Source organism: Carassius auratus, chromosome 47, assembly GCF_003368295.1.
Source record: "Carassius auratus strain Wakin chromosome 47, ASM336829v1, whole genome shotgun sequence".
NCBI classification, from domain to species: Eukaryota; Metazoa; Chordata; class Actinopteri; order Cypriniformes; family Cyprinidae; genus Carassius; species Carassius auratus.
The window spans coordinates 8,510,539-8,529,782 of record NC_039289.1 but is presented as its reverse complement, the minus strand read 5'-3'; the positions used below and the strand labels follow the sequence as shown (position 1 = coordinate 8,529,782).

Sequence of the window (19,244 nt, the reverse complement as noted above, 5' to 3'; positions counted from 1 at the left end):
ATCAATACCACTCAGCTTCTGCCGGAAAGCTTAAATTGATGTGCCCCCCAACTCGATTTAAGGGTTTAGAGAAAATCCAGAGTTTCCCCACTCATAATTATAGTCAGTATTGTTAATGTATGCTTATCCTTAGTACCATCATTCAGTACCATCATTCTGGCACAACAAAGGCAGCATTATAATTTGAATGTCAAACATTCCGTGAGTTCAAGTCAATGGGTGATTTTAGAGTTTGACTTAAATTTCTCGATCGCACTGTAATTATCCCCCGAAGGGCACTTCATGAGGGATCACAATGTGAAGTCTGAAATCGCAAACCTCCTTTAGGTCAGACAACAAGATTAGCAGAGGCCTTCCCATGGGTTTTCAGATGCGCCATTTCCCAAAAGAATACTCCTGCCACGGAGCTGGTCCCGCTCCAGGTAGAACGTGGCAGGCACACACAGACCAGCACAGACAGCTCTTGGCTATATGTGGCATGGCTTAGATTTTAATTTTAGTTCTGGTAATTTGTGTCTGGAGTCTGATTGGTGTTGGATTAAAGGACAGGAAAGAGCCAGAGCTAAAGAGATTTGGCAAGATGAGCTGGGGAGAGGTGTGTTTGTGTGTGGGCACTGGTCTATGTGAGAAACACACTTAGGCCAAGGTCAGGTTACAGCGTAAGGTCCAGCAGGAAATGTGAACCAGGCAGGAACTGCATAACAAAGAAAGCTGCTCCATACGGTGCTACCATGCTGTGTTGCTTGCAGCACTGCACATGTTTTGCGTATGCTTCTGCGTGTTCATGATTGTGTGTTTAGGTTTTGGTGTTTTTTTGCAGAAGGCCTCTAATCAGCAGACAGGAGAGCTTTAGACCGGAGGTTCTCATTACAGTAGTTCTTGCTTTGCCCAGCCTTTTTCCGAACGCACAAGCTCACACACTTCAGCTCACCTACCTTGCTAATGTGTCCTCTGGGTTTGCAATGGCTCAGACATAAAGACCAACCCACAGATAGTCACCCACACAAACCGCATTGCTCTGATACCCATGATACCTTCTTTGTGCCCAGACAGAGTGAACTTTTTTTTTAGTGGATTCTAGGCGTCTTTATGATACAGTCTGGGTTAGGGTTAGGGTTTGTGGTTTAGGTCTGCTTTGCTGGATACATCTGTATGTGTGTGGTCCGGCATTCCCTCGTCGAGCGCATGTGTATTTAAGTGCATGTGTTAGTGGTGGGTGGTTTGGTTCACAGTTGCGCTTTAATGTGGGTGTGAGTCTGACAGAGTTTTGCTTCAGAAATGTTTGCCGTATACTTGAACGGGGCCGTTTTAGTGTCCACCATGTGGAATAATGTGGGCACGGTTTTCTTTTATAGCGTTATGGTTTGCCACCTTGGTGCATGACTAGAAACACAAGTGCACATAAAATTGTTCTGCTATTCAGGTAGCTAGCTATAAACATGCTAACAATTAAATGCCATTGATTTGTAACTCGATTAACAGTTCAGCAGTATAGATTGTAGTCAAGGTAGCACTGTATTAATTTCTTACAGGGATGAAGACGAGGCTGTGAAAAGTACAGTGGATTCAATGGATTGTACTTTTGTTTAACAACATATGTTTTGTTTGTTCAGCTGATGAAATGTCTTTCTGAAATAACTTTCAGTAGACAAAAACTCCATTAACCCATCCAAGGGCACACACACACACACACAGCAGTGAGTAGCGAACACACACATGGAGCAGTGGGCATCCATTTGCTGTGGTGCCCAAGGTGCAATTGGGGCTTTGCTCAAGGGCAGAAAAATGGGTATTTGAAGGTGGAAGAGAATGCTTCCACCTTTAATTGTTGCTGGTGCAGAGACTCAAACCTGCAACCTTTTGGTTACAAGTCTGAATTTCTAACCATTAGGCCACAACTGCCTTGTGGTATAGGATTTCGAAATAGTGGTCTACCATATATATATTGCCAAGGCCGATATATCGGCAGATATTTGGCAACTTCCAAATATCGGCCGATAAGTATGAACACTTTTATTTTTTTAATCCGGTGTCAAATGATTTCAAGTTTCTTAAATATTAATAAAAATTAGTTTTTAATTATATCTGCTATCGGCCCCCTGCTTTCCAAGATATTGGCATCGTTTATTAAAAAAAACAATATCAGTCGAGCACTACAACATAATTTGTTGACCTGAAGAAAATAACCATTAGTGCCCCCTGCGGCAATGCTGAGAATGCAACATGTAATTATAAATCTGTAATTTCTGAATACAGCAAAATACGAAATGCATCTGTGTTCATGCACTAGCATAGAGCACATTTCAGGCTTCAAAGAGTGCATGAGTTTGCAGAAAATGCAAATTTGCCAGGCAAAACCTTCATTAATCCTTTCTCGGGCAGTAATGGGGTTTAATTTAGCTCTGTACTGGACTATTTCACTAACTAATCATCATGTGTTCATGCGCTTTAAGCAGAGCGATGAAAAAGCATTACGAGAATACAGAAGACACAAGGGCTTTTACTAATGAGGCACAGGCATGGCAAATGAAGATGAGATCAGTGAATAAGTGTCCTGACTTTTTCTAATTGGACTGAAACTCCTCATCGTCAGACTGAATATTTGCTTTTTCACTCAAATTTCTCATTCAGGCCCTTTACTTTGAATCGTTTTTATGAATTCACTCTGTTGTGGTGTGCGAGATTATTAAAAGTGCAGTTAGCCAGTGTGTACATATTGAAGTAATGGTGCTTTGCTGGCAGGACTGCTGTGGCATAGGCAGCTTGCAGATTTGTTGGTCGTTCAGAGGAATCAACTTATCGGTTGTCAGGGAAAGAAATGTATCTTTTGAAAAAAAAAAAAAAATTCTCATTGTATGGATTAGAGTATTTAAGGGGGAGAATCATTATGTACGTTGTTTATGTGCCTTAATTCCATGTCAGTTTGGGGAGTGCATTTCTTGGGGCTTCTCATTTTCTCAGCAACATCATAGAGGAGTTGATGTTTTTTTAATTTATGCATAATTTTTACTATAAGATGTAATTTGCGGTCAATTAACACTAATTCAAAGTGAATCTTTTAAATGTTATTAAATTATTAGCATTTTTAATGTAATCTTTAGCAAATATCTTTTAGCTAATCTTAGTATCCATTTTTCAGTTGCCTAATTGTACTGCTTTTAAAAAGATTGATTTTGGGTTTTAGAGGTTTAATTTACACAATATATTATATAATTCCTGTCATGCTCATGAAGCGCCCTCGCTTTATACCTATATTTAAAAATTTTTTCCCTCTTCTAATCAACTAACAACACATTTAACCGTTCAAAGTTCGATGTTCAAAAAGACTTGCCGAAAAATGTACCACTAATAATTGAAGATGGAAACATCTTTTTTAATCTCTAACATGCTATTAAGTTTAACATGGTTAATTGTGGTAAGGGCTAGAACACCTAATGGTCAGTAATTGTTTGGACTAGGGCTGCACGATATTGGGAAAAAATGACATTGCAATATTTTTTTCTGCGATATATATTGCGATATCAAATCAAATTTTTTCTTACAAACTAAAATGGGGAGAGCAGATTTACATTCTCATTTTAAATGATTCAAACATCGACACCATTGTGTCAATTCATTAATATGCGCGAGGGAGAGAACAAGACAGCGCTCGTGTTGTTTGAAGACGGTGAGTGTGCTGCCGGGGCTCGCTCTCGCGCTCTATTTCTCGCACTCTCCACGAATCACATACGTCAAGGGCCGGGGAGCAGCTGGCCCGTACAGTTAATGAATAACGGATCAACTACGACAGCCTACATCGCAGATCCTGCGATGTGACTATCGTGGATTCATACATCGCGATATCGATGGTTTAACGACAAATCGTGCAGCCCTAGTTTGGACTGACAGAACCTTCCAGTTGCTGTTGTTTATGGCATGTCGAGGTGTCAATTTGACCTTTTTAAGTTTAATTCCACATTAATTTTGATATTCCTTTATAAATTCCCTCTGGCCTCGTGACACACTGAACTGTCTGCACACTTTTTCCAAGCGTGAGATGATGCAGAATCTAAATTATGGCATTTAAATCTCGTTACCTATGTAACTGTTAGCCCCAAAACAGATCTAGCATCTTTATCCATTGAACCTGAAAATATTCGGAGCCGTCATGCTGTTTTCTCCAACTTGCCCTACGATTTTGCACAAGGGAGCCATGTCTTCACCGCATCTCATAATTGAGGCCAACTCATTCAGACGAGATGGGAAATAAATAAATAAGCATAGACGGTCTCAGCGAAATGTGTACCGATAGATTTGTCAGTTCTCGGAAATCCCGCGACGGGGGTGACTTTTGCAGTGAGGCAATTCCAGTGTAATAAATTCTAGCAGGGGAATGAATTTAATCCTCCCCAGCTCTCTCTCACTTCCCAGCACCCCACGCCCATCATCCTTTGCGCTCTTCCTCACTCGCGGTGATAAATGAGTCAATTATCGACGGTTGTGCGCAGTCAGTGAAGGAGAGCGGATGTGCCGTTATTACCTGTTGCGGCGCAGTAATGTTGCGGTATTAATCATATTCTAATTTTCCCAGGCCCTCCTGCGCGCTCGCATAAATCTGATGCCTGCAAACAAGTCAGTGTGTGTGAAGAGCTGAAATACAGCCAAGAGATGAGAGAGCGTGTGATGTTTGATTCTAGTGGGCTCAGTGTTGGTGTGTGGGGTATCTGTCTGTCTTTGTTTGTCTGTCTTTACATTTTAGCTAATTTGTCTTTGTGCATCTTTTTGTCTGTCTGTCTGTCTATTTGTATGTCTGGCCATCTATCTATAGTTCTATCTATCATGTATTTCTCTGTCCATCTGTCTTTTGATCCTTTGTGTCTATATATCTTATAAAGGTCTGTCCATCTGTCTGCCTGTGTCTGACTTATTATGAGTCTATATAGTTGTTAGTCAGTCTCTCTGTCTATTCTTTTGTGTCTTTTTATATATTAGCGTCCGTTTAATTTCCATTCATCTATCTCTGACTTTGGTTCTTTGTCTCTTTGCCTTTTTTTTTTGTCTTTTGTTGTTGGTTTGTGTCTCCGTCTGTGTCTTCCTAGCTGTCTCTTGTCTTTCTATGATTTTTCTTAACTTGTATTTGCCTTTCTATATATGTATCCGTGTCCTTGTTTGTCTTTCCTTCTGTCTTTTGAGTCTTTCTGTATATGTCCCTCATATAATCTGTTTATCTGGATGTCAATCTTGTGTCGTTATATAGTTTCTGTCTGTCAATCTGTCTCTGCTCTGTATCTGTCAATAACCTGTGTATATTTTTAATGTCTGTCTATATCTTGTCTGCTTTTATTTGCACGTCTCTTTATTTTGTAAATCCAATGTGCTTGTATATTGTATAATTGTCAATCTTTCCTTCTTTGTTTAAATTAAGTTAATGTCTTTAGCTTTGTCATAACATCTGTCTATTTTTGTCTTGTCTTTTGGTTTGTGTTTCTGTCAGTCTCTTTCTGTGATGTGTCTTTTTATTTGGCTGTAATTGTCTATTTCTGTTTTTGTCATCTTCCCCTCTCTCTCTCTCTCTCTCTCTCTCTGTCTCTATCTATATATATATATATATACAATATGTGTGTATATATGTCTATCTTTATGTCATGTTTCTTTCCGTTAGTCAAAGGCAGCAGGAACTACATATTTTATAGTGTTACTGACTGTCTACTAAAATTATCAGTGCCTCTTTAAAATAATTTACCTACACTTATCTTAGGTTCAAAAAATAAATAAATGAAACTCCGCACAGCGCATCTGAACATCAACAGTCCGGCAGAATGTCTTTCAACCAGTCCAGCAAAACATCTCTCTCTCTCTGTTTCTTCTGCAGTCTGAAGTTGGAGTGTGAAAAGCTGGCCACAGAGAAGACGGAAATACAGAGACATTATGTCATGGTAAGACAAACACACACACACACACACACCCCCAAACTTAGTTTTGCATCAGATTCGACACGCATCCAAACAGCAGACATCTTTCTTCAGCCCTCAATCAGAAGTCCTTCAAACGCAGTTCATCCATCACAGAGAATGAGTTTACAGAGCCACTGCCGTGTGCCTCAGTGCCCACAGATATGGCAGCAATGTGCGCCTGGCATGCCATGTGCTCTTGGCAGACGACTTAACCCCCTTTTCTCTGTCCGTTTTCTTTCTCTCCATTTTATTTTATTTTTTTCTCTCTCTTCTTGGCTCATAATTTTTTTAGTGTGGGAGTCGCCTAGCAACACCGTGGGCTCTTGGCAGGGCTGGTAAATACAACAGGCAGCTGTCAGGACGGCTTCTTTTATTGCCAGGGTCTTTCTATCCCTCAGTCTCTGTTGTTTTTACACTTTTCTATCTTCCTCTCCTTTCCTTTTTACTTGATTCTCTCTATCTAATAAAATTACTCTGACTCCTCCATACCAGAATTTATCCAGCTAGCTGAAAACAATTGTTCACTAAAACGTGAACGCTGTTTATTTACCGTCGTGTTATTCCTTTTTTTTCCCCCAACTGGAAAAGATAAGTAGAAGTTTTTGACTAAGTATTTGAACAACAAAAAGACAAAAAAGTAGACCATGTTACTTTCATTATATATTAGGTTTACGAAGCCATTTTGTGAGAGACAAACCAAAATTATGGTGCTAGATACGGACTAGCTTCTCTAACCTATTTGGCATTGAATCATCTGCACAAACTGGTCTTAGATCAGTGCTAAACAACCATTTGTGGCAAGGTGTGCCCTTTCAAAAGGTGTGATCACATTTATCATTGTTCGGACAATTTTCTGCAACCCATTTCAGTAGGAATCCATATTTCGGATGAGGGTAAGTTTCGCCATGCAGATTTCACGACAGGTTCAAGTTGGTCACATGAATTTCGCCACACTGAAAGTGAAACTTTTATGATTTGAAAGTAACTTTTATCATACATCGCTACACTATCTTACAACAGAATACCTTTTTTCCCGCCAGTTTTCGGTAATGTTACCACACCTCTGCAGAGTGACTTGATTTGCAAACAAATAATACTGCTAACTAACATTTAAACAGCCAGCTTGACTAATGATGACATCCGTTTCTTTTTCCAGTACTATGAAATGTCTTATGGCCTCAACATAGAGATGCACAAACAGGTAAGATTGCTGATTCCCTCTGTTAATATCTTTTGATTTAGCAATTTTACACCAATTACGATAAAGCCAAAAAAGTCAAAAGATAAAGATGTCTGCTGTTCACCCAAAAACTAAAATTCGGTCATTAATTACTCACGCTCCTGTCGTTCCAAACCCGAAGGACCTTTGTTCATTTGATGAAATCTGAGAGCTTTCTGACCCTGCACAGACAACAATGCAACTGAAATGTTTTATGGCCCAAAAACGTAGTAAGGTCATTGGAAGGGGTGCACGAAATGGATAGTTCACCCAAAGAATGAAAATTCCCGCTCACGTCTTTCCAAAACGTGTAAGCCCTTTTTATTTCTTCTGTTGAACACAAAAGAAGATACTTTGAAGAATGTTTGCAACCAAACAGTTGCTGCTAGCCATTGACTTTCATAGAGGGGGAAAAAAACTAAACTCCGTTTTGTTACTGACATCGTGTATTGTGTTCAACAGATGAAAAACTCAAATAGGTTTGGAACAACATTTATGATGACCGAATGTTCTCTTTTTGGATGGACAATTTTTTTTATAGAATGGTCAAAAATGATCAAAATTTTTTTTACGTGTTTTATAATGAGCTTTGCATGCTTTCTATGGGATATAAGATGCAGCCTTTCAAAGATAGTTTTAGCTAATTAAAGCATCTTTGCCAAAAAAATTGAAGAAAAGAAAACTGCATCTCACTAAACTGCTAGTTATTTGTTGGATGACTAGCTGACCATCGTGGCCCATCCCTAGTCAATTGCTGTGCATGCAAACACACTCGACCGTTTTAACGTGGGCTGCCAGTGAAGAGTCAGTGTAAAGATGCTTGTTCGGCATCACGTTGTGATTTGTGCTGGAGAGTTTTATTATTCCTTTTGATCTTTTGTAGAATTCATAACTCCGATTCAATTATGCAGGGATCTTTTTTTTGCGGGCGTTTTATATAGTTGAAATCCTCTTAGGTCTGGCCTGTGGCACTTGTTGTTTTAAAATTAATCTGCAAACAAACTGATTAGATCAACAAATAACATGATTGCGGCACACACACACACACACACACACATACACACATTGCCTAAAAGTAGCTAGCCGTGACTTTCTAGCTCTCCTTCCTCAAAAATTGCATCTGCATTTCCCGACCTAGCTCGCTCAGTCTCTCTCTCTCTCTCTCTCTCTCTCTCTCTCTCTCTCTCTCTCTCATGTGCAGATGTCAGGTCAGTTTAAATTAGGTCAGCACTCTCAGAGCGTCTGTTCTCTCCTCTGTTTCAATTGCACTTGTTTTTTTTACATGCTCCACGAATTCCCTTCTCTAATGTAACCCCCCCCCCCCCGCACCCCCGTCTTGCTGCATCTCCCATCACTCTGTAATTTCCTTAACTGTGCCTTTCTACTAGCTCCTTTTTTTTCCTCCCAATTTCTCTTCTTTTGCTCCCTCCTTCTCCCCCTCCCCTTCTCCCCCCACTCCCTCTCCTCTGAAGATGTCATTTTGTAGTTGCCATTCCCTAACAAGAAATCATTGTGTTTCCCTGGGGAGGGCCGTGATGGATGGATATAGAAGAGATGGGGGTGGGGGTCTGTTCCTCCTTTCGGGAAAGTGTGGAGGGGAGTTTGGGGGGGGTGGGTGGGGTTGATGGTACTTCGCTCAGCCAGTAATTTACTTTAAGGGAAAGTGGGCCCAAAAATGTAAATACAGTCAACATTTAGTCACCAAAGAAGCAAAGAGACCTTTTGAAGAAGGTGAATTTGAAGAATCTTTTACAGGTAGGTTCAGTGAATCTAAAAGAATGCAAAAATGCAGAAAAGTACCATTTTAAAATAGTAATTCAGTGAACTCTTTCAAATTGGGACACTTTTTGCCATTGAGATGACTGCATGGGGGAAAAATGGCAGAGAGTTGAACTTGAAAACTTATCAGTTTGATTGGTGATCGAATCATTTGGGAGCTGGTTTAAATAGATTCATTGAACAGATCTTTTTTGAAAATGTATTGCTCCAGTGTTGAGTTGTTTATGTATTTATACACTGTAGGTATATTTTCCTGTGAATAATTTCTTACATTTTGGTCTGTTCGTCTTACGAATCTATCAAGCTACTTCAGATGGCTTTGAAAACAGTGCATGAATCATATGAATCATTTTCATTATTTTCATGGTTCTTTTGAGTCTTTTTTGAAGCTCAAAAACTTGTTTATTGTAACTGCATGGAAGAGAGCTATCAGCGCATTCTTAAAAATGTCATCTTTAGTATTTTACAGAAGAAATGGTGACATGGGTTTGGTACAACAGTAAAGGCAGTAATTTGTGAGTGAACTATCCTTTTAAGAAAGAAATTGTGAGATAATAATGTTAGTTTATACCTGTTGGCAAAAGAAACAGCCGTGAGAAAGGGTTGTGCTCAACTCAGGGGAGCTCTTGTTTGGGTTTATGGTAAATGATTACAATAGTCTTAGCATGTCAACAAAAGACACAGCAGCTCAAAGGACAAGACTAGTGTCCTGCTCACAGGGGGAGGCGTCACTCCTCTCGGCTGGACCGGAGCAGCAGATGCTGGGCATGAATATTTCAGGCATCCCCTCTCCTCGCTGTGCAACAATTAGCATGAACCAGATGTGGAGGGCTAAAATATTTACTAGCTGTGTGAGCGGAGGTAACAGGTTACACACCCTTGCTGCAACGTCTTGTGTGACAGATACGTTTTGGTGGACAGGATTGTATTTTATTTTACTATTGCTGAAGCATTTCAGTTGTGACCGTAGTCTCGGCCTTGGGCCCAAAGGAGTGTTTATGGGCCGCCTGATGCTTTGTGTGCGAAAAATGGCTTTAATTGGCATTTTTTAATAATATCTTTGGCTTTGCAAGGCAGAACGTGCAGCAAAAACAATTTGGTAGACTTTTTTTGTGCAAGTTGGTAAGTTCGTAAGGTTGTAAGTCATTTACAGTTTCAGATTCACTCACCCTTTAACAAACAAACACAATTTGGATGGTCACACTGAAATAAGTCGGTCTGTCTGAGTGGATGGTTTAGTGACCGTCGCTGCATTGGAACTAATGTATAAGTACTACTAAATGAATAGATTTTCGTAGTACTAACAATTTTTTGTTGTCATTAGGTTTATTTATTATTAATATTAGTAGTATTCCATTATCTTACATGCAATATTAATTTATAGTTATATACTGTATTAGTTTAAATGGGTCATATGATGCGATTAAAACTTTTTCTTTCTCATTGGAGTGTTACGAGCTCTTGGTGCATAAAGAAGATCTGTAAAGTTGCAAAGACTAAAGTCTCAAGTCCAAAGAGATATTCTTTATAGAAATTAAGTCAACCACATCTACCTAAAACGGTACGTCCTGATGTGGAAAGATTTGCATAACACAGCCGAAATGTTCACGCAAATAAAGAAGGCGTGACTTTTATTTATGTCACGGAGACTGTGTTTCGTTGTGAAAGCGAAGCTACTTTGTTTGGTCTTCCAAACGAGGAGACAACTAGAAATCAGTGGTTAAGTTGTATTTACAACACTGTTCCAGAATATATTCAAATATTCAGATGTGTGCAGCGCATTTTATGGAGGATGAGGACTGTTTCCTGTGAAAGTAGCCTACAGTGCCGGTGTTTGTTTCTATTAAGTGCGACAGTTCCTACTTCCAACTTTGCAAGAACGGTCTGAAAGTGAAAAAAGTGCTTGTTGTTTGGCGTTTCTCCAGACATGGTTTTATGTTCACGCAGCGCAGACATTCAGCCAATCACAATGCACTGGATAGCTGGCCAATCAGAGCACACCTCGCTTTTCAGACTGATGAGCTTTGTAAAAAAACAACAAGTTTCAGAAAGGCAGGGCATAGAGGAGCAACAAAAATGTACATTATCTGGAAAATGTATTTTTTGAACCTTAACTTGCATAAACGCATTGGATTACACCAAATTCAGAAAATAAATGTATTTTAGAAACGTCATGACCCTGTTAAATGTATAATAATAATAAACCTAATTAAATAACAATAATAATCAATTATTACTATTGTATTTAAATGATTGTTTGTAGTAGTAGTAGTATTATTAGTAGTACAGTAGTACTTGTTTATTTGATTATTTAGTAGTATTAGTAGTAGTAAATGTATTAATAATTATTCTAATTGTATAACTACTGTTAGTACTACTAATACTAAGAATAATGGCTGTGGTTGTACATTAGATGTGGCATCATAATAGTATTATGAATTATAATCATTATCAAAAATTGACATTAGGGTGGAAAAATGTCATTTAACATTTCAAAAATGAAAATTTTGTATTAATTGAAATCTTTTTTTTGCTTTTGATCTGCTTCTATATCCCTCTCACTCTTTTCATCTCTGCAGACGGAGATCGCCAAACGGCTGAACGTGATTTGTGCCCAGCTCATTCCATTCCTTTCACAGGAGGTGAGATGAGACCAGTACACGCACAGTCCCATAGCTGCACATTATGAGACTCACACATGCCACTTTGTGTTCAGACATTCTGTGACTGATAATTCACACTTTTGTGCTCTCTCTCTCTCTGTCTCTCTCTCTCTCTCTCTCTCACACTCACACACACACACACACACACACACACACAATATCGCTCTTTCTGTTTCTCACACACACGCATTCACACTTTTTTTTTCTCTTCCTCATATTTCCTCACTTTCTCACATATTCGCTCATTCGGATGCCTCTGGGAAGCCTGTTGTTGTTCTTGTAAACCTACTTCCACAAAAAACTCTTACGGTTTGCCCGAAGCTTTTGCTGATAGAAGAAAAACAACTTCTCCCTCCTGTTTTAAGTCTGTGTGTTCATGCAAAATGCAGCCCTGTGTGAATGTGTGTGAGCGCGCACATTCCAGAAAATGAAAATCGCCCAGTACACAAAGGGAGGCCATCTGCCTTGTTTTGTTGCTTGTTGTTTGTTTATCATTGACGGCCATTTTTTGACCTCCATCCACAGCACCAGCAGCAGGTGGTCCAGGCCATGGAGCGCGCCAAACAGGTGACTATGGGGGAGTTGAATGCGTCGATAGGGGTACGTGGACTCCCCCCTCTGCCTCCCACAGTGTGTACTTCCATCTTTTCATCCTTTTTATTTAACATTTTCCTCTTGAGTTCTCTTTGCCATTTTCTTTTTTGAATTAATTTTGGTTATATGTTTGAAAGCGTGCGAAGTAACACTTTTATAAGTAGGTGGCAGATGTGCAAAACCCAATATTTCCAAAAACGACAACTCATCTGGCTAAAAGACTTATCTGTTTTGAGGATGCTCTGATGTAATTGGGTACTCCTTGTTTGGGTTGGGTAAATTTTAAGGGGGTGTTAACATGAGACACAATTCTGTGTTCAATTAGACAGAATGGTGGGCGGGGGGGATGAAATATTTCATGCTAGACTTGTGCTTAACACTGTAAGCCATCCAGAAAATGGCAGGAGGCTCAGACTATTTAATGCAAAGGATGATGTTGTTAGGAATCTGTCACTTGCATGACGTACCAAGTCCATAAGCTGTTATTTTCCCCTTGGAACAGAAAAGAGACATTTTCGCAGATTCTTTTGGACTGTACTTTTCCATACAATGATAAAAACCAAACCCAGTTCACTGTGACCTGGTCTGTCTTTTAAAAGACAATGTCACATAAAAAGGTACAATTTTTGGACAATTTTTGTCTTTAGCACTCGCTAGCATGAGGTGTGAGTGGAGTCTCCTAACAGCTGAGTGTGTGTATGGTGCCAAATGACATCCAATTGGTGTGAAGCATTTATTCTTCATGTATGATTTTATATTTGCTATATTTTTATTCATTCTGGTGTTTTGCATTTTGATTTCTCACATGGCTTCAGCTGAAATGATTTTCATTTTTATGTTATTTTGGGGTGATCATTAGTGAATGCTGCAGCAACTGTTCCCTGAACCCATCCGTTAGAGCCGATCGACTCCAGTGCGACGGGCTTCCTCACTCCCAGGACACTGGGAACGGGTCATGAATGCATTCCCTTTGTAATTCTGGTGCAGATCCAAGTCTTAACTGTGTTGTGTTTTCTCTCTTTCTCTCTCTCCCTTTCCTCTCATCTCTCTCTCCTCCTCCTCCTCATGCTTTTTTCATTTCCTCTGGCTATCTGTTTCTTCACTACACTTCCATCTCGGCCTCTGTGTCACTCTCTTTTATCTCCCACACTCCCTTCATCTTTTTTTCCTTTCTATCTGACACCCCCAACTCCCATCCCTCCATCGTCCTCTTCGTCTCGTTCCCTATAGCAACAGCTGCAGGCCCAGCACCTTTCCCAGCATGCTGCCCAGGGGCTGGCCATGGCTCCTCACCCCTCTGGCCTGCCTCACCCAGGACTGGCTCTGGGGGGCGGCTCTGGACTGCTGGCCCTGTCCGGGGCCCTTGGGGCCCAGCTGGCCTCTAAAGAAGAGCGAGCCCATTTAGAGGCTGTGGCAGCGGCGGCCGCAGCTGAACATCACAGAGGTATAACAAATAAAATCATACTGACAGGTCACTTGACTGGTTTATTAACATCAGGGACCGGACTACTAGTCCAGTTAAAATGGTGCTGTGTTTTTATTGGTGGGATTACAACCAGTGCGTAATTGGATCGATCTTTCAGAGCAAGCGCACAATGCAGAGGCCAACTGTTTTCCAGTTAACTTGTGTAAATGCTCGACAAAGCTAAGTGTCAAAAACATTATCTAGCTCCGTTAGTTTGACACTGCAAAAACCAGACTGGAACAGTTTCAGTCGAAAGTGCATGTAAACGCATGCATGAATTATAGTACATCCGTTTATTGTAACTGCTTCGAACATTCGTCACTCGTTCTTTCTTTACCCGTGTGTACTATTTAATCTATTAGCATGAATTGTTACATTTTAGTACCTTAGTGTTTAGGACTACTAACATTGTTTTGTCCTGTTTTTTTATAAAACAGCAATTTTGAAATGTGAAAAAAAGAGGAAAAACTGAGTTTGCTGCATTGGTAGGATTGTACAATTTGGCCAAGAATGTGATTTATTTTATTTGTCTTGATAAGTATTATAGTATTATTTATAAAATAAATGATAAACGAACATGAAGAGATGTTACTAATATAATACATCTCCGAAAAATAAATGAAGATAAATCATTTATTTTACTGAACAACTGTAAAATCAGAGCACTAATGAGCAGCTCATTTAAAAGCTGTGCCACTCTTTTTGATAATCACGTTAAGCCATATTGCAATGTTGGCTTTATTTTGATAAATGATGTACGTTTATTACTCATCCCGTACTTTTTTGTTACAAACACGATTTATAAATCATGAGGCTTGATGCAAGAGATGTTTTCTGAAAAGTGGTTCGATTTATAGTTTTGATCACATTAGTGACATTTCTATTGGTCAATGTGACAAATCCACCGACTTGAACACGAGTGAATATGGTGCGGGTTGCTAGATAACTATTTAAATAACTAGATTTGCCCACGAAGATCAGCATAAAAAAAACAAGCGTCAACTCACCCTAACCATTTGGACTTGGCGAATGATAAATCGGGTTAAAAAAATAAATAATTAGACAAGCAGATTAAAATATCATAGACATCAAATGTGTCATCTCGTATATAATCAATGAAACATGAAAGAGTGGGATTTGACGGAATTTGCTTTTGTTATTATTAGTGGGGTGCTAGTTGTTTTGTCTGGTGTAAGAGTGAGTTTTGTCTAACCGTCATAGTCACATTGTTTGTTTTTTGGTTTGTTTTGACTGGCAACGGGGACGTTTACCTGCCTTTCCCATGATCCCCATAGACCGTGAACCTGGACCAGTGAGTATCAGTAGTATCCGTCCGTTTTCTCTCTGTCTCTTTCTAGTTGAGCTCCTCTCAGTGCAGACTGTCAGGCATTAGGTGTCTCTATTGCCTGTGGGTCCAGCAGTTATGGAGCTGATTTGATTTATCCCTCGTCTCCTACATCATTATCTCTTTCTTCTCGCTCACACGCACACACACTTACACGCACATCCTCTGCCTCTCTCTCCGCCGTTCTGTCTTTCCACTCTCATCTTCTCCTCTTCCTCTTCCAGAGTTCACTCTCTAACGGAGACAAAGGCAGGCCTTCAGACTACCTCAGCAACGGAAAAAAGAGAAAAGCAGATGAAAAGGAGTTTATGACCGATTACGTAAGTGTTCTTTCGATGTTAAATCGGCATCGTCCTTTTATGAATCATCCACATGATCTTTATTTGATTTAAGCACACAAGGGAATAAATAAAGAGTAGCTTAACTGAAGCGTGTTCTCTTTCAGGGCAGCGATGCAGAGAAGAGCGACGACAATTTGGTCGTTGACGAGGTCTGTTTGTGTTAAAGAATTTAAAACAAGGCTGAGCGTGTTTTCCCCTGATTAATCCATCATGTGCATTGTGTTCCCTCAGGACCCTTCTTCTCCAAGGAGTGTGCAGTCGTACTCCTCCAGAGAGAACGGATTAGATAAACTCCCTTCTTCCCGTAAGGAGCCTCTGCCCCAGGCCAGTCCGACCTCGCTGGCTTCCTCCAGCAGTGCTGCTTCCCCTTCACGCAGCAAGGAGCCTCCACCAGTACGTTTGATGTTAAACAAATGCATACCTCATTTAGCAAACAAGTTCCTCTCCCTCCCCGAGCTAAATTCTAGCAATGCCCTTCACTTTTTTTTCAAACCTGCACAAAAAGATGCACTTTCTTCTGCAGCAAAACACATCCCTCACCTTGCTTTTGCTGTCAAGCTCCTAAAAACGAGGTTGGCTACCGCTGAATAATAAATGCGTGTAATTGTGTTTCCTAACCTTCCAGAGAGAGAAGTCCAGCACTCCAGGGATGAAGCCTGGCACACCCATGTCCCAAGAGTCATCCACCCCAGGTCCCAGCGTTCCTCCGCAGTTTCGCCCTGTTCCTGGGAAGCCTGGCGTTGACCCTCTTGGTAAGATCCTGTTATCTTGATAGTCCAAGTCTTTAGTGACTGAAATTGTAGAGTTTTTCATTTAACCAGGTTTGAATGTCTTTGAGGGTTGATGGCTAGTCAGTCAGCAGAGGGCAGTAGCGGTCTTCCTGTTTCTGAAAGGATGTCTTGTTTTAATTGTATCATCTTGCTTAGCTTGTGTCCTTATTAATGAGTCAATATGATGTGACACTTTTTTTTTCAGGATCGTTTAATGTATTCTAAAATTAAAAATGCAATTCATACATACAACGACTCAGTCACCTTTATTTATATAGCGCTTTAAACAAAATACATTGCGTCAAAGCAACTGAACAACATTAATTAGTATATGCACGTTTTTAAAAAAAAAGAAATTCTGGATAAACTTAAGTAGTTTGCTATGATCTTTTAATAAAAAATAAAATAAAAAGGTTTGAAATTATATTATTTCTCAAAGAAGAAAAAAAGTTTTTTACTATTAAAGACATATAGTACTTAGTCATATTCTTTTATTACTATTTCTTTAAAAACAAGCAAAAAAAAAATTATATATATATATATACACACACACACACACACACACAAACACTCACATATATATATATATATATATATATATATATATAATGTATATATGTAAATATTTGATGCAAAAAGTTTTGCATGTCAAATCAAATTCATTAGGTAAATGATAATGTTCTTGATATTTATAAAAATGTTTTACTTAATACTAGTGTCATATTACTTGATACTAATGCCAGATTATGAAAAATGTTTTTTCATCCCATTTGTTTGTCTAATTTAGTGCTAATTTATAATATGGTTCAGCATTGAGAAAGGAACCTTGCCTGTATGTTCTGCATTTCTAGTTCTTAACTTATATATCTGTCTTAAACTCGTTCTTCTTAACCTCTGATTCTGGATTTCTTAGCGTTAGGTCTGAGAAACCCATTGGGGGTGCAGGGTGCATACCCCCCCGGTGCATTTGGCCTTCCTCCCCCAGGAGTTAACGGCGAGTTGGCTGGAGCCGCAGGATACGGTGCCGGTCTTCATCTCGTCCCTCCTCAGATGAACGGCTCAGCCGCCGCCGCTGCTGGATACGGACGCTCACCTGTGGTGAGAGAAAAAACACAGAGACTGTTACATTTACCCTGTGCCTTTGAGATTTAATTGCAATTTAGCTTTTTTGGTTTCCAAGGTGGGTTACGAATCTCCTCACACACATATGAGGGTACCAGGGCTACCTGCTAGCCTGCAATCGGCAGCTTCTGGAAAACCGTGAGTTTCCAATGCTATTTCCCAATGGTTTGACTGTTGTTGCCAAATTGACTCCATTCTGGAAGCCCCAACTCAAATGTCCTTAGTAGAATCTTAAACTAAATGTTACTTACATGTCTTTCCCGCCCCCAGTGCTTACTCGTTCCACGTGAGCGCAGATGGTCAAATGCAGCCGGTGCCCTTCCCTCCTGATGCCCTCCTCGGCCCTGGCATCCCTCGTCACGCCCGTCAGATCCACACCCTCAGTCATGGAGAGGTGGTGTGCGCGGTCACCATCAGCACCTCCACGCGTCACGTCTACACTGGCGGGAAAGGCTGCGTCAAAGTGTGGGACATCAGCCAACCGGGCAGCAAGAGCCCGATGGCCCAACTGGACTGTTTGGTGAGATCTGGCTCATGTTAAACTCTACTTATAGTTGGTGCTCTCCATCCTGGTTGGACTAACTCATTGTCCTTTCATCCAATCAGAATCGAGACAATTATATTCGCTCATGCAAGCTCCTTCCAGATGGACGGACTTTGATAGTTGGGGGCGAGGCCAGCACGCTGTCCATCTGGGATTTGGCCACGCCTACTCCTCGAATCAAGGCCGAATTGACGTCCTCGGCTCCGGCCTGCTATGCTCTGGCCATCAGTCCGGACAACAAGGTCTGCTTCTCCTGCTGCAGCGACGGGAACATCGTGGTCTGGGACCTGCACAACCAGACGCTCGTCAGGTATCTACAGACCCCTTCTGGTGAGATTCACCACGTTCTTCATCCTGAAGTCATGTGATGTCCTTGTGTCGCCCTCTATAGGCAGTTCCAAGGTCACACAGATGGAGCCAGCTGTATCGATATTTCCAACGACGGGACCAAACTGTGGACAGGGGGTCTGGATAATACAGTGCGCTGCTGGGACCTGAGAGAGGGTCGACAGCTGCAGCAACATGACTTCACCTCACAGGTACACTGGAAATGTACTTGAATATTTCAGAAGCAACATAGGAAAAGTAGTATTTTTTTCAAAGGTGCATGTTATTCCTCTTAATCTTTTGGCCTTCTGTCCAAAATGAGACGGAAGGTTAGCTTTTTTTAGACTCTCTGGATTGATATGAACATAGCCTCGGTGCTTAAAGACTGGATCAGGATGGTTAGGGGGTGTTCAGATATCAGAATGAAAATGAATTGTGTTGGTTTTTAGCATGAAATCATGTGTTTATTTGTGCGTGCAGATCTTTTCTCTGGGTTATTGTCCTACGGGCGAGTGGCTTGCAGTGGGGATGGAGAGCAGTAATGTGGAAGTGCTGCACGTCTCCAAACCAGACAAATATCAGCTGCACCTTCACGAAAGCTGCGTTCTCTCGCTCAAGTTCGCCTACTGTGGTACATACATTTTTGTTAATTTTGTTTTTACTTCGAAATTGGTTGAGCATTATAGAAAAACATGGCTGTTTAATTGAAGGACTGTACGTGAAATATTACCTTTAACTTTTGCAGGTAAATGGTTTGTAAGCACAGGCAAAGATAATCTGCTGAATGCATGGCGAACTCCATATGGATCAAGCATATTCCAGGTAATGTTTGGAGAAGACTATAAATACTGCAGTGCTGAGGTTGTAATTAACTTAAATTAGTGACACTACTAACCTAAATACATTAAGTAAGCTTTAAATGCTGCAGCTTTTCCAGTAACAAGCTGATTTTTCCAAAAACTACTGGTATTGTGCTAAATTCCAATCAGTTTTAATTTACTGTGGTGGTTCATTCAAATGGTTTAATTGAACCGCTTAAAAAACTGTGTAACAGTATAATATTGCTTAATCATAGCACAATTTAACTGATAATTAAATTGGCATTTTGTCACTAAGATCGAGACTTTTATTATGACATTGTC

At 40.3% G+C, this 19,244-nt stretch overlaps 1 protein-coding gene across 8 annotated transcripts in view; it reads left to right on the top strand.

Annotated features, from left to right (window-relative positions):
- LOC113065003 (transducin-like enhancer protein 1) overlaps nt 1–19,244 on the top strand; it is a 28,503-nt gene that overhangs the window by 8,306 nt on the left and 953 nt on the right. Inside the window, exons 3-19 of one of the 8 annotated variants that reach the window (XM_026236097.1) lie at nt 5,852–5,915; nt 7,090–7,134; nt 11,511–11,573; nt 12,120–12,224; nt 13,425–13,632; nt 14,904–14,965; nt 15,223–15,318; nt 15,444–15,488; nt 15,571–15,732; nt 15,965–16,091; nt 17,023–17,207; nt 17,290–17,369; nt 17,502–17,751; nt 17,838–18,085; nt 18,167–18,314; nt 18,583–18,733; nt 18,848–18,924. In XM_026236097.1, coding sequence (XP_026091882.1) covers nt 5,852–5,915; nt 7,090–7,134; nt 11,511–11,573; nt 12,120–12,224; nt 13,425–13,632; nt 14,904–14,965; nt 15,223–15,318; nt 15,444–15,488; nt 15,571–15,732; nt 15,965–16,091; nt 17,023–17,207; nt 17,290–17,369; nt 17,502–17,751; nt 17,838–18,085; nt 18,167–18,314; nt 18,583–18,733; nt 18,848–18,924 — 2,116 coding nt within the window. Of the gene's footprint in view, nt 1–5,851; nt 5,916–7,089; nt 7,135–11,510; nt 11,574–12,119; nt 12,225–13,418; nt 13,633–14,903; nt 14,966–15,222; nt 15,319–15,443; nt 15,489–15,570; nt 15,733–15,964; nt 16,092–17,022; nt 17,208–17,289; nt 17,370–17,501; nt 17,752–17,837; nt 18,086–18,166; nt 18,315–18,582; nt 18,734–18,847; nt 18,925–19,244 lie in introns of all 8 variants that reach the window. The other 7 variants (XM_026236099.1, XM_026236102.1, XM_026236098.1 and 4 more) reach the window with 7 other exon arrangements.